The sequence below is a fragment of the Arvicola amphibius genome, chromosome 1 (genome assembly GCF_903992535.2).
Source record: "Arvicola amphibius chromosome 1, mArvAmp1.2, whole genome shotgun sequence".
NCBI lineage: Eukaryota > Metazoa > Chordata > Mammalia > Rodentia > Cricetidae > Arvicola > Arvicola amphibius.
This window is the reverse complement of record NC_052047.1, coordinates 121,934,396-121,947,424: the sequence shown is the minus strand read 5'-3', so window position 1 is coordinate 121,947,424 and position 13,029 is coordinate 121,934,396. Positions and strand designations below refer to the sequence as shown.

Genomic DNA, 13,029 nt, shown 5'->3' with positions numbered 1-13,029 from the left:
TAAACATGAATGCATGGGTACAACTTCAGTCACCAAAAATAATGTTTCACTGTTTTTTACTTTGTCCAATCATCATGTACTTCTGAAGTTTTATGATAATCTTTGGAAATATAAAAATTATTAAGACTAAAATTAGCCAGGTATAGTGGTACATAACTTTAACCCTAGCAATTGGGAGGTAGAGGTGTTTAAGGCCAGTCTAGTCTACAAAGTGAGTTCCAGGACAGCCAGGGCTACACAGAGAAACCCTGTCTCAAAAAACAAAAAACAACAACAACAATGAAAAGAATACCTAGTAAAGGAGTCCATAATCTTGAATTCAGGTTTGACCAGTTCATCCATAATACAATGGCCTCCTTCAGCAACCAGTGAGATGCGTGTTAGTTCTCTCCCCTTGGATGTAAGGCACTAGAAGACAAAATACTGCTGAACTGCAGAAGCTGTTACTCCCCTTTAATATGTACACTGTATCAGCAACCACCTACACTCAGCTACCACGATTCCTGCCAGCACAGCAAAGATGCTTGTTTTCGAAAGGATCTAGTATGAATGAAACTGAAGTTGGTATTTGCTGAACACCATGTTCACTGGAAGCAATGGCAATACTTGTTCTGGAAAATGGTGAATGGCTAGGGAGGCTAAGGCAAGATCAAAAGTTCAAAGTCAACTTGAGCTATACAAGGAGATCTTGTTTTACTTATTTTTGAATGAAGATAATAGTACCAATATAATTGTATCTATCATCGACAGACTATGTATTACTCATCACTACGGCTAAGAACCACCACTTTTACTAAGCACACTCTAAATATATAGCGTAGCCTTAATTACTACCTACTTCATCGAAGGAGAAACTAAAGCCGAGAGGGGTTAGGGACAATCATTAACAGGCAAGACCAGTATACAAACTAACAAGAACCAAAACTATTTACAAGTACTGCACGGAAAGGATGTACCTGTCTTTGGAAGAATTACTAAATTAGCAGGGAAATCCTATTTCTAATCTTCATTGTGTAAAACCTAAGCCCATAGTAATTAAGGCAGAGTCTTCATGGCAGCCACAGAATAGAATATTTGTTCAAAAAAAAACCATTTTTTTCTGATGTTAAAAACATGATTAAGCACAGAAACTACTTAGGAAACTTAAAACTAATCTTTCATTTGTAATATAGATCCAAGTTTTTTTAAAAGGGGCCACTTTCAGCTATTTAAACGAAAAGTCAAAAGACATGAGTTTACTGGTACATTGAATTCATGAAATCGTCATACACTATAGTTTACAACATGCTCTGAAAAATCAAAGCATTACTTACCATTTGACAACTAAGTCCAAAGAGTGGACTGTTATCTGTTATGGAACCATTACACTTGGCAAGGATAAAGTTTTCACAGTTAGGAGAACCTAGGAGAAAAGGAAGTAAATATTCATTGGAGCTACTTGTTTTTGTTTGTTTGTTTGGGTTTTTTGTTTTGTTTTGTTTTGTTTCTTTGTGGGGCAGGGAAGCAGGTTGGAGACAGGGTTTCTCTGTGTCAATAGTCCTGGCTGTCCTGTCCTAGAACTCACTTTGTAGATCAGGCTAGCTTCGAACTCACAGAATTCTGCTTGCCTCTGCCTTCTGAGTGCTGGAATTAAAGGTGTGCAGCAACACACCCAGCTTACCGGAGCTATTTATTGGACATAATAAACACCACTCTGAAGATCCAGGGGAACTCAAATAACATATTTACTGGGAACTTTCTTTGTGTTACTTTAATTATAAAAACTAAACAAGAAGCAACCTCTCTGATTAAGTTTTTTCTCCATCCATTGTTACATTCGGAATGAATATTGTAGGCTGTTGTTTTAGAGAGCCTGGGGCCTGGACTTCCTGGTCGTTACTAAGCAAACATTCTTTCTTCTTATGAGAAAGAATTTAACCCAAAGTTATTGGACGCTTCCCATGTAGGTACTAGGAGAGAAAGAACAACATATCCAAATGACTCCATGTGGCGTTCGTCTTTTCTAAATAAAGCGAATAAAAATAGGACAAAGATTTATTCACCATAGTGGACATCTAAAAAGACTGTGTAATAGGCAGAAAGTTTGAGTAACTTTCACTGTGTGCACTTAAACCCAACTCTATCATTGAGATTTCCCTGAAGTCACTATTCAGAAATGTTCTTCAATTTCTTGCAATCATAACTTGACAATTCCCTCTAGAGGTTCAATGCAGGTTCAGGGAACTCTTTCCATTATATACACTAAGCTAACAACCAGGCATACACAGCTCAGAGATCCAAAACATTTGAATCATTATAGATTTCTACCTTCACACAGTTACTGAAGCAGCTAAAGTAGTATGTAGATTTTATTTGACAAGAATTAAGAAGAGTATTAAATCTTTGGATCAGTTTTTGCCTCCTAGTATCCAGAAATTTCCTTTTGAAGGAGATTAAAAGTTTAAAATGTATCTTCCAGAAGATCTATAGGCAGTTAATCATTGCTAGGGAGAGACATTTTCTTTAGTGCTGTAGCCACTAGTAATGTTCTTTCTTAAAAATTTTATTGAAAATAAATTCCTTTCTCATACAATATATCCTGATTATAATTTCCCCTCCCTGCAGTCCTCCAAGTTCCTCTCCACATCTTCTCCCCCTCTAGATCCACTTCCTTTCTATCTCTCATTAGAAAAGAACAGGTTTCTAAGAGATAACCAACAAATCTGATGAAATAAAATACAGTAAGATGAAGAAAAAGCTATCATATTGAAGCTGGACACAACAACCCAATAGAACGAAAAGAGTCAAAAGGCAGGCCCAAAAATCAGCGCACACTTAGACACACACCCATAGGATCTGGCATAGGCCTTGTGCTTGCTGCTTCAGTCTCTGTGAACCCATATTTGCCTTGCTTAGTTGATTCAGTAGAGGGCCTTGTTCTCCTAGTGTATCCCACTCCGTCTCTTCTCCTGTGGGGTTCCCTAAGCTCTGAGGGGAGAAATTTGATGGAGTCCTCTAATTTAGAGTCTTTCTCTGCATAATGTCTGGCTGTGGGTCTCTGCATCTGTTCCCAGCTGCTTTTCTCTTTGGAAGCCTCTCTGATGATGACTGGATAAGGCACTGAACTATGAGTGTAGCAGAATATCATTAGGAATCACTTTATTGATTTTTTTTCAGTCCAGTAGTGTTTGGTTTTACCTTAGGTTTCCGGGCTGTCTAGTGTTAGGTCTTCTCTCTGGGCTATCTAGTCTCTGGTTCTTGGTCACTCAAGCAGTGTCAGGGATGACTTCTTTCTTGTGGAATGACCAAATCAGACATTGGTTGGCTATTTCCACAAGTTCTGTGCCAACATTGGCCTAGCAGCTATTTTTTTGGTGGGATAGACTGTAAGTCAAAGGTTTCATGGCTGGGTGTACGTTTCTCTTTCAGCAGCCTGCAAGTATCTTCTTGTACCACAGAGACTAGAACGTAGGAGTGAGGGCTCCATAAAGGAACCAGTCAACTTCTCCAGGTTCAATAAGTTGTGTATGTGTTGTCATCAGCAATGGGGCCCCCATTGTCAGTTTGTAGAGAGCAACCTTTTGTCTTGGCTTATACTCTTGGATTGTTTGGGGATTTCCATGAGACCTCCTTGGTCAACAACTCAATTTAATGTAACCTAGTCCTGACACTGGAAGCCTCACCTGGCTACAAGAGATGGACAATTGAGATTCTGTATCCCCACTAGTAAGGCTTACCTTCATAGATTCTAGGAAGTTTCTATAGCACCAGGTTTCCACACCACCCTCAGAAGCCCCCCATTCCAGCCACCTATTCCCCCACTCTCTTCCCCGACTCCATTTCCCCCACTTTACTCCCCTACTCCTATCCCCACCTATCCCTAGTCCACCCATAAAATCTATTCCTTCCTCCCAGGGAGACCCATGTACACATACCGTTTAGACCCCTCCTCAGTTGTGAGATACCATGCAGATGCTAGAAATCAAACCTGGGTCCTCTGGAAGAAATGTCAGTGTTCTTTTTTTTTTTTTATTGATTTTTATTAAGCTCTACATTTTTCTCTGCTCCCCTTCCCCCTTTAGCCCTCCCCCAAGGTCCCCAAGCTCCCAGTTTACTCAGGAGATCTTGTCTTTTTTCTACTTCCCATGTAGATTAGATCATGTAAGTCTCTCTTAGTGTCCTCATTGTTGTCTAAGTTCTCTGGGATTGTGGTTTGTAGACTGGTTTTCTTTGCTTTATGTTTAAAAACCACCTATGAGTGAGTACATGTGATAATTGTCTTTCTGTGTCTGGGTTACCTCACTCAAAATGTTTTCTAGCTCCATCCATTTTCCTGCAAAATTCAAGATGTCATTATTTTTTCTGCTGTGTAGTACTCCATTGTGTAAATGTACCACATTTTCCTTATCCATTCTTCAGTCGAGGGGCATTTAGATTGTTTCCAGGTTCTGGAAACAATACTGCTATGAACATAGTTGAGCACATATCCTTGTGGCACAATTGAGCATCCTTTGGATAGATATCCCAAAGTGGTATTACTGAATCTTGAGGAAGATTGTTTCCTAATTTTCTGAGAAATCGCCACACTGACAAGATGTCAGTGTTCTTAACAACTAAGTTATCTCTCCAATCCCAAATTTTAATATTTTAAAAGTATTCATGTTAGAAAACATAGTAATCTACATTTTTACATTTACTGGTTTACCCGTGTGTGTGTGTGTGTGTGTGTGTGTGTGTGTGTGTGCGCGCGCGCGCGCATTCCTGGTGCCTGTGGAGGTCAGAAGAGGGCACTGGATCCCCTGGAGCTAAAGGGCAGTTATGAACCACCATGTGTACTGGGAACTAAACCCAGATCCTCTTTAAGAGAAGTAAGTGCTCTCACTCACTGAGCCATCTCTCCGGTCTCCATTAACTGATTGACTCCTATGGCAATCTTAAGATATATGAACTAAATTTTAACTCCATTTCACAGATGGCTTGTTCTCTTAAAAGTAAATCTTTATATTCAAAATAAGAAGTCCAGGAATTTAGTAATAAAAAGAGTCCAATTTAAAGTTGGACAGAGCTTCCCAACAGATGATTTGCCAAAGATATATAAAAAGGTACTCAAAATCGTCAGCTGTCAGGGAAATGTAAATCAGACTCAGAAGGCAGCGCTTCACAGAATCAGTATGAAAAGGCAGATAATAACAAGTATTGGTAAGGATATGTGGAAATCAGAACACTCATATATTACTAGTAAGAACGTACAATGGCACAGCAGCTATTTTGGCAAATAGTCTTATAATTCCTCAAAACTTACCATATGGCCCAACAATTACACAACTAGGTACACATCCACACAAAAATCCGGTACCTAAATATTCATAACAGCACCATTCATAAAATCAAACCATGGGAACAATTCAAATGTTTTCCACATGATGAATAAATGCATTTATAACATGCTTATGCCTGGATTATCAATAGAAACTAAAGGGAAATGAAGTGCCAATACAGATAAGACTTGAAAACATGTGGAGTGAAAGAAACTCGTTTACAACAAAACAAAACAAAAACACACACTGTACCACTCCATTTATATAAAATCCCCAGAATAAGTAAATATATAAAATCTATATAAAAAGAAAATAGGTTGATGGCAGCCTAAGACTCAGGGAGAGTGGTGGTTTGACTAAGAATGGCTCCCACAAGCTCATATTTAAATGCTTAGTCCTCAGTGGCTAGAACTGTTTTTGAAAGATTAGGGGTGTGGTATTGTTGGAAGTGTGTCATAGGGGCAGGTTTTGCAGTTTCAAAAGCCCATGACATTCCCAGTATCTGTCTCCCCTCTCTCTCCACTTCTATTCCCCTCTCCAAGCCCTGATCTGCAGAAACACTCTCGTTTAGGCAGCAGACAGATTTAACTAAGACTCAAAAAGGGCAAGAGAAACCAAGGATGGAAAAAAATCACCTAACAAAAACCAGAACAGACATCGGCATCTAGCCTCACCTCAGTCACTAACTCCAGATGCCTAGAAAGCAGCACAAAACACAATCATTAACAAGATAATATGCCTTCACCAGAACCCAGTACTACTACAGTAGGCCCTGATAAGTGTAATATAGCCGAAGCATGAGGGCTTTAAAACAGCAAGTGTGAATATGTTCAAGGACCATAAAGATGATATGAAAAAATCCTCTAATGAAGTCTGTTAAAACACAAATAGTGGAATGAAGTAATGAAAACTATTTACAAATTGAGAGTAGAGTCTAACAAAGAAATAGAAACACCAAAGAAAACATAAACTGAAATGAAAAATTTAGAAAGTCAAGCAAAAAACTCAGAAGTAAGGATCACCAACAGATTACAAGACATGGAAAGAGAGACTCGGGTGCTGAAAACAAGGTCAAATACTTCAGTCAAAGAAAATGTTAAATCTAATAAATAAAAATATACTTAAGCACAAAACATACAGAAAGTCTGGGATACTACAGAAAGACCAAAGCTACAAATAATAGAAATAAAGGAAGATGAGATGCAGATCAAAGAGATGAAAAAATATTTTCAACAAAATCACAGAAGAAAATTTCCCCAGCCTAAAGAAGGGTATACCTATCAAGGTACAAGAAGCATACAAAATACCAAATAGAAAAGACCAGAAAAAATTTTCCCATAATACATAATAATCAAAACACTAAATGTACAAAACAAAAAAATAAAAGATGCAAGGGGAAAAAATAAGTAACATACAAAGGTAGATACCTTATTTCTCAGTAAAGACTGTGAAAGCTAGAAGGGCCTGGACAGATGCTCTGCATATTGAGAGATTTTTCGTGGCAGCCCAGACTACTATACCCAACAAAACTATCAATGACAATAGAAAAAGAAAAGCATAAAAACGGGATAAAATCAAATTTAAGCAGTATCTATTACCAATCCAGCTCTATAGACAGAACAGAAGGAAAAGTTCAGTTTGAAGAGGTTAACCGCACCCAAGAAAACACATGGAATAAACAATTTCAGCTAACAAATTCACCTAGTAAGTCAAAAGAGGATTTACTACACCATAATAACAAAATAACCAATAAATACTGTTCATTGATGAGTCTCAATGTTAATGGTCTTAGTTCTCCAAAAGAGACACAGACTAACAGACTGGATATGAAGACAGGATCCTTCTTTCTGCTGTATCCAAGAAACACACCTTAATGGCAAGGACAGACACAACCTCGGTATAAAAGAATAGAAAAGAGTCTAAGCAAATAGACCTGAGAAGCAAGCAGGTGTAGCCATTTTAATAACTGACAAAACAGACTTCAAATCAAAACTAATAAGAAGAGTTTGGGAAGGACACTGCACACTCATTAAAAGAAAAATCCAATAAGACATTTTAATCTTAAAACATTTATGTATCAAACACAAAGGCGACCAAATTCAAAACAGAAACACTATTGCAGCTAAAAATCACATATTGTTCCTCAAACAGCCATAGTGGGTAACTTCAATAACCCAATCTCACCAATATACAGGCCATCCAGACAAAAACTAAACAGAAAATTCTGGAGTTAAATAATGTCATAAATCAAATGGGCCTACCAGAGTTTTAGAGAACATTTCACCAAACATAAAAAAATACGAGTTCTTCACAGCAGCTCATGAAACTTTCTCCAAAACTGATCACATACTCAGATACAAGCAAGCCTCAACAGAGAGAAGAAAACTAAAATAATATCTCTGAATCTTGTCGGGTCACAGTGGGTCACCACAGTGATATCAACAAAGAAACTGGATGGACATACTCATGGAAACTAGACAACTCACTGAATAAAAAAAAGAGTAAAGACAGAAATTAAGAAGGAAATTAAAAGCTTTTTAGAGTTGAATGCAAATGAATATACAACATACCCAAACCTATGGGATGCAAAGGAGGGAACTCTAAGAGGTGAATTCTTAGAGCACTGAGTGCCTACATCAACAGTTTGAAGAGATCTCATATTAGCTACTTAGCAGCACACCTGAAGGCTTTAGAACAAAAAGAATACTGCCTCAAAGAAGAAGTAAAGGAGTAGACAGTAAACATAACCTCAGGGCTATAATCAACAAAATAGAAACAATATAAAAAATGAATGGAATGAAGAGTTTGTCCTTTGAGATAAAACAATGATTGATAAATGCTTAATCAAATTAACTAAAACACACACAGACAATATCCAAATTAGTAATAAAATTAGAGAAAAATATGGGAACATACAATAGACACCAAGAAAATCCAGAGAATCATGAGGAAATACTTTAAAAATCTGTACTCCACCGAAGTGGAAACCTAAAAGAAATGGATGAATTTCTTGATATACACAAACCGTAAGTGTTTAATCAAGATCAGATAAGCAATTTACATAAACCTATAACCCTAAGTGAAACAGCGCAGTATTTAAAGTCTCTCAACCACTAAAAAGTGTAGTTTAGGTATCGGGTAATTGTAAAAATCTCATAAAAAAGAGGTAGGAAATGTTCCTTCAGTTTCTATCTTGCAGAATAATGTGAAGAATATTGGCATTAATTCTTCTTTAAAAGTCTGTTAGAATTCTTCGCTGAAGCCAACTGGTCCTAGACTTTTTAGTGGTTGAGAGACTTTACACAAAAAACTCAACTCTGAATGAATTAAGGACCTTGATAAGAGAACCTAGGGAATAGTCCTGACATAGGAAAGTACTTTCTGAACAGGACACCAATAACACAGACACTAAGACAAATAATAAAGAGAATCTCTTGAAAGTGAAAAGCTTCTGTACAGAAAAAGACACCATCATCAGGCAACAGAGCACACTACAGAATGGGAAAGATCTTTAACAGTTACACAACTGACAGAGTTAATATTTAAAATATAAAAAAAAATTTAAAAACTGGGCATCAAGAAAACAAATAGGCTTCATGGGAATTTCCTTAGCACTAGGTTTCTCCCCACTCCCACAATGGCTTCCTTTATCAAGATGTCTCTTTCACTGCTCTCCCTCCTTGTCCCTTTCCCAACTTGGCCATCTTGATCCCTCGTGTTCTCATCCCCTCCCTTCTACCCCCCACTCCCAGTTTACCCAGGAGATCTTAACTATTTCCTTTTTCTGGGGCCCTCCATGTGTGTCTCTCTTAGGGCCCTCCTTTTTACCTAGCTTCTCTGGGGCTGTGGATTGTAGCCTGGTAAACCTTTGCTTTGTATCTAATATCCACTTATAGTGAGTATATACCTTATCTGTCTTTCTGGGTCTGGGTTACCTCACTCAGGATTTTTTTTCCCCTAATTCCATCCATTTGCCTACAAATTTTATGATGTCATTTTTTTTTTTTTTAACCAGAGTGGTACTCCATTGTGAAATGTGCCACATTTTCTTTATCCATTCTTCAGTTAAGGGGCATCTACATTGTTTCCAGGTCTGACTACTAGGAATAATGCTGCTAAAAACATAGTTGAGCAAGTGTCTGTTTCATGAGTTCTAATTGGTCTTAATAATAAAAACCTGTAGCCAGATACTTGGATAAATGTTGAAAGATCTAATTGACAAAGGAGCAAGCCACAGCCAACTCTTACCTTGCTAACTCTTCAGCTGAAAAAAAGAGCTGAGCTCCTGTCTCCTCCCGCCTTATATGCCTCTGCCTAGCCATATCACTTCCTGTCAGTTTATACAGGCCTCAAGACCACTACCATTAATTACTCTAGCTCTGCCCTCTGATCTTCACGCAAGCTTTATTTGTTAGTGCACAAACAAAATACCGCCGTAAGTGTCCTTGTGGTGTGATAAAAGATAAAGTAGATATAAATATTGTAACTGTAATTCTTGCTTGATAACTGTTTTGTCATATGTAATTTTACTATGTTAAAGTTAAAGCCTTCCTTTTGTTTAAACAGAAAAGGGGAAATGGTGTGGAAGGTCCTTCTGTCTATGTGCTGCTTTTATTGGTTAATAAATAAAGAAACTGCTTTGGACCTTTAACAGAGTTAGGTGGGGACTAAGCTGAATGCTGGGAGAAAGAAAGGCAGAGTCAGCCAAGAAGCCACCACCAGAGACAGATGTGCTGAAACTTTGGCAGGTAAGCCACAGCCACATGGCAATAGACAGATTACTAGAAATGGGTTAAATTAATATGTAAGAGTTAACCAACAAGAACCTAGAGCTAATGGGTCAAGCAGTGTTTTTAAATAATATAGTTTCTGTTTGATTATTTCAGTTCTGGGCAGCCAGGATGAACAAGTGGCTCCTTGCAACAATCAAGCATCTTTTGGGTATTTGCTCAATAGTGGTATTGCTAGGTTCCAAGATAGGCTGATTCCCAATATTCTGATAAACCACCATACTGATTACCAGAGTGGTTGTACAAGTTGGCACTCCCACCAGCAGTGGAGGTGTTCCCCTTACTCAGTAACCTCTACAGCATAAACTGTCATCAGTGTTTGTGATCTTAGCCATTCTGACAGGTATAAGATGGTATCTGTGTCATTTTGATTTGCATTTCCCCAATGGCTAAGAATGTTGAGCAATTCCTTAAATGTCTTTCAGTCATTTGAGATTCTTATGTTGAGAATTCTCTGTTTAGATCTATGTCCCATTTTAAAAATTGGATTATTTGGTAGTTTAATGCCTAGTTTCTTGAGTTCTTTATATATTTTGGAGAGGATGCTTGAACTGGCCTGCCCCTGCAATCAGATTAGTGACTACCCTGTCATCATAGAACCTACATTCAGTAACTGATGCAGTGATCCACAGGCAAACACTGGGCTGACCTGGAGTTCAGTGGTATAGAGGGAGGAGGGACCGTATGAGCAAGGTGAGTAAAGATCATGATGGAGAAAACCACCAGGACAGTTTGTGGAGGCCAAAATTGCAGGTCCATTTCCACCTTGTCTGTTGGTCAGACAGTGGGACCAGGACTTATACGTGAACTGGCTTTTTGGAGCCCATTCCCTATGAAGGGATACTTTGGTAGGCCTTGATGCAGAAGGAAGGGTGCCAGACTTTCTTAATGCTCCAAGGAGGCTACTTACCACCTCTAAGGCATAGATGCGGTTGGGAGAGGGGGAGGATGGGAAAGGGGAGGGAGGGGAAACTGGGGTTGGTATGTAAAATGAAAAAAAATATTTGTAGTGATATTTCATTTGTATTTTACTAAATACAGCTTGCCTGAAGATCAGAGAGTAAAACAATCCCACTGGAGTGAGACACCTTTAATCTCAGTAGCTACACTAGTTTGCCACAGAAACCAGGCAGTAGTGGTGCATGTCTTTAATCTCAGCCCTAGAGAGGAATATAAGACTAGGTGGTGGGCAGCTCTCATACAGTCTCATTTTGAGATCCCTGGAGGCAGGATCGCCATTTCAGACTGAGGTAGAATTAAGAGCCACTGGCTGGCTGTTTTGCTTTTCTGATCTTCAGGTTGAACCCCAATATTTGTCTCTGGGTTTTTATTAATCATGCTATAAATATTTTTAAATAAAAAGAGAACACAAATAGGCAAATTAAAAATGGATTAAAAATACAAAACTAAACAGAGTTCTCAAAACAGGAAAAAAAAACAACTGGATGAGAAACACTTAAGTGCTCAATATCCTAGTCATCAGGGAAATGCAAATCAAACTACTTTGAAATTTCATCTTATTCAGTCAGAGTGGTCAAGATCACTAAAACAAATGACAAATGGCAAAGATGTGGGGTAAGGGGAAAATTCATCCATTGCTGATGGGAGTACAAACTTGAATAGACACTGTGGAAATCAGAGTAGCAATTCCTCAGGAAGCTGAGAATAGATCTACCTCAAGATCAGCTGCACCATTCTTGGGCATACACCCAAAGGACTCTATATCCACACAGGGATCTGCTCATCCACGTTCACTGTAGCCCTAGTCATAATAGCCAGAAACTGGAAACAGCCTAAATGTCCATCAGCGATTGACTGCTTAATGATAATGTGGTATATTGATACACTGGAATATTATTCAACTGTTTAAAATATAAATTATAAAATATGCAGGTAAATAGAGCTAGAAAAATACATGAATGAGATAACCAAGATGCCAAAAAACAAATTTTGTGTATTTTCTTTGTATGTGAATGTTAGCTTTTAAGCATTCCTTAAGTGTGCTACAATCTGTATAACTACGGAGGCTATGTATGGAGTAAGAGACTAGCTGGAGGGGAGGACTTCCCAAGGAAGGGGAAACAGAATATATAGCAATGGAGAAATAGTGAGGGATTGGCACAGGAGGATTAAACAGGGAGACAGATGGAAGAGAGGGGTAAAGAAGGGAATACAGGGAGAAAAAGCTAATACTAAGGGCTATTTTAAGAGTCACATGGAAGCCTATTACCATAAAAGCATCTTAAAATAGGGGCTGGAGAGATGGCTCAGAGGGTAAGAACACTGCCTGCTCTTCCAATGATTGTGAGTTCAATTCCCAGCAACCATACGGTGGCTCACAACAATCTGTAATGAGGTCTGGTGCCCTCTTCTGGCCTGAAGGCATATATGGAAGGAATGTTGTATACACAATTTAAAAAAAGCAACTTAAAATATGTATATATATGAAAGGAATCTAAATGGAATCACCAAATAAATGGGGAGACAATGTGCCAACTAGACATCTTTTGCCATTAAGTGTAACCTTTACTGACAGGAATGAGTTATGTCTAGTTGAGCTATTGGCCAGAGGGGCACCAAAGGAACCCCCAAATAACTCAGGCTGTTGCCAAGGCTATTGCTCTCCAGAAACTGTCAGTAAGACCTCATTGCTGAAGACAACACTTATATATCTCATTAAATGCAGAGAAGCCCAGCTGATGCCTGACTAGCCTTCACCTCTACAGCCACGGTACGGGAAGGCACTCTTCATGCTACCAAAGGAGAATGGTAGTTGTCAGTCTAGCTACAAACTCTGTGGTCTACAAAGGTAATCTACAGACATGATACCCTAGTGCAATAGTGGCACGAGCACTCTGGGAATAATCAACCACTCTCTGATTGGATAGGCTACAGGCCTACTGTTATGCTAAAGGAACACAGGAGTAAAATGGTGCCTGCTA

At 38.5% G+C, this 13,029-nt stretch overlaps 1 protein-coding gene across 9 annotated transcripts in view; it reads right to left on the bottom strand.

Moving 5' to 3' along the window:
* Positions 1-13,029, bottom strand: part of Rexo5 (RNA exonuclease 5) — a 57,403-nt gene that overhangs the window by 29,285 nt on the left and 15,089 nt on the right. For all 9 annotated transcript variants that reach the window (XR_005285039.1, XM_038326340.1, XM_038326381.1 and 6 more), the window contains 2 exons: positions 1,314-1,402; positions 293-408 (listed from right to left, as the gene is read on the bottom strand). Coding sequence is in view for 8 of the 9 variants with exons in the window: in XM_038326340.1 (XP_038182268.1) it covers positions 293-408; positions 1,314-1,402 (205 nt within the window). In the remaining variant the exon portion in view is untranslated. The remainder of the gene's footprint in view (positions 1-292; positions 409-1,313; positions 1,403-13,029) is intronic.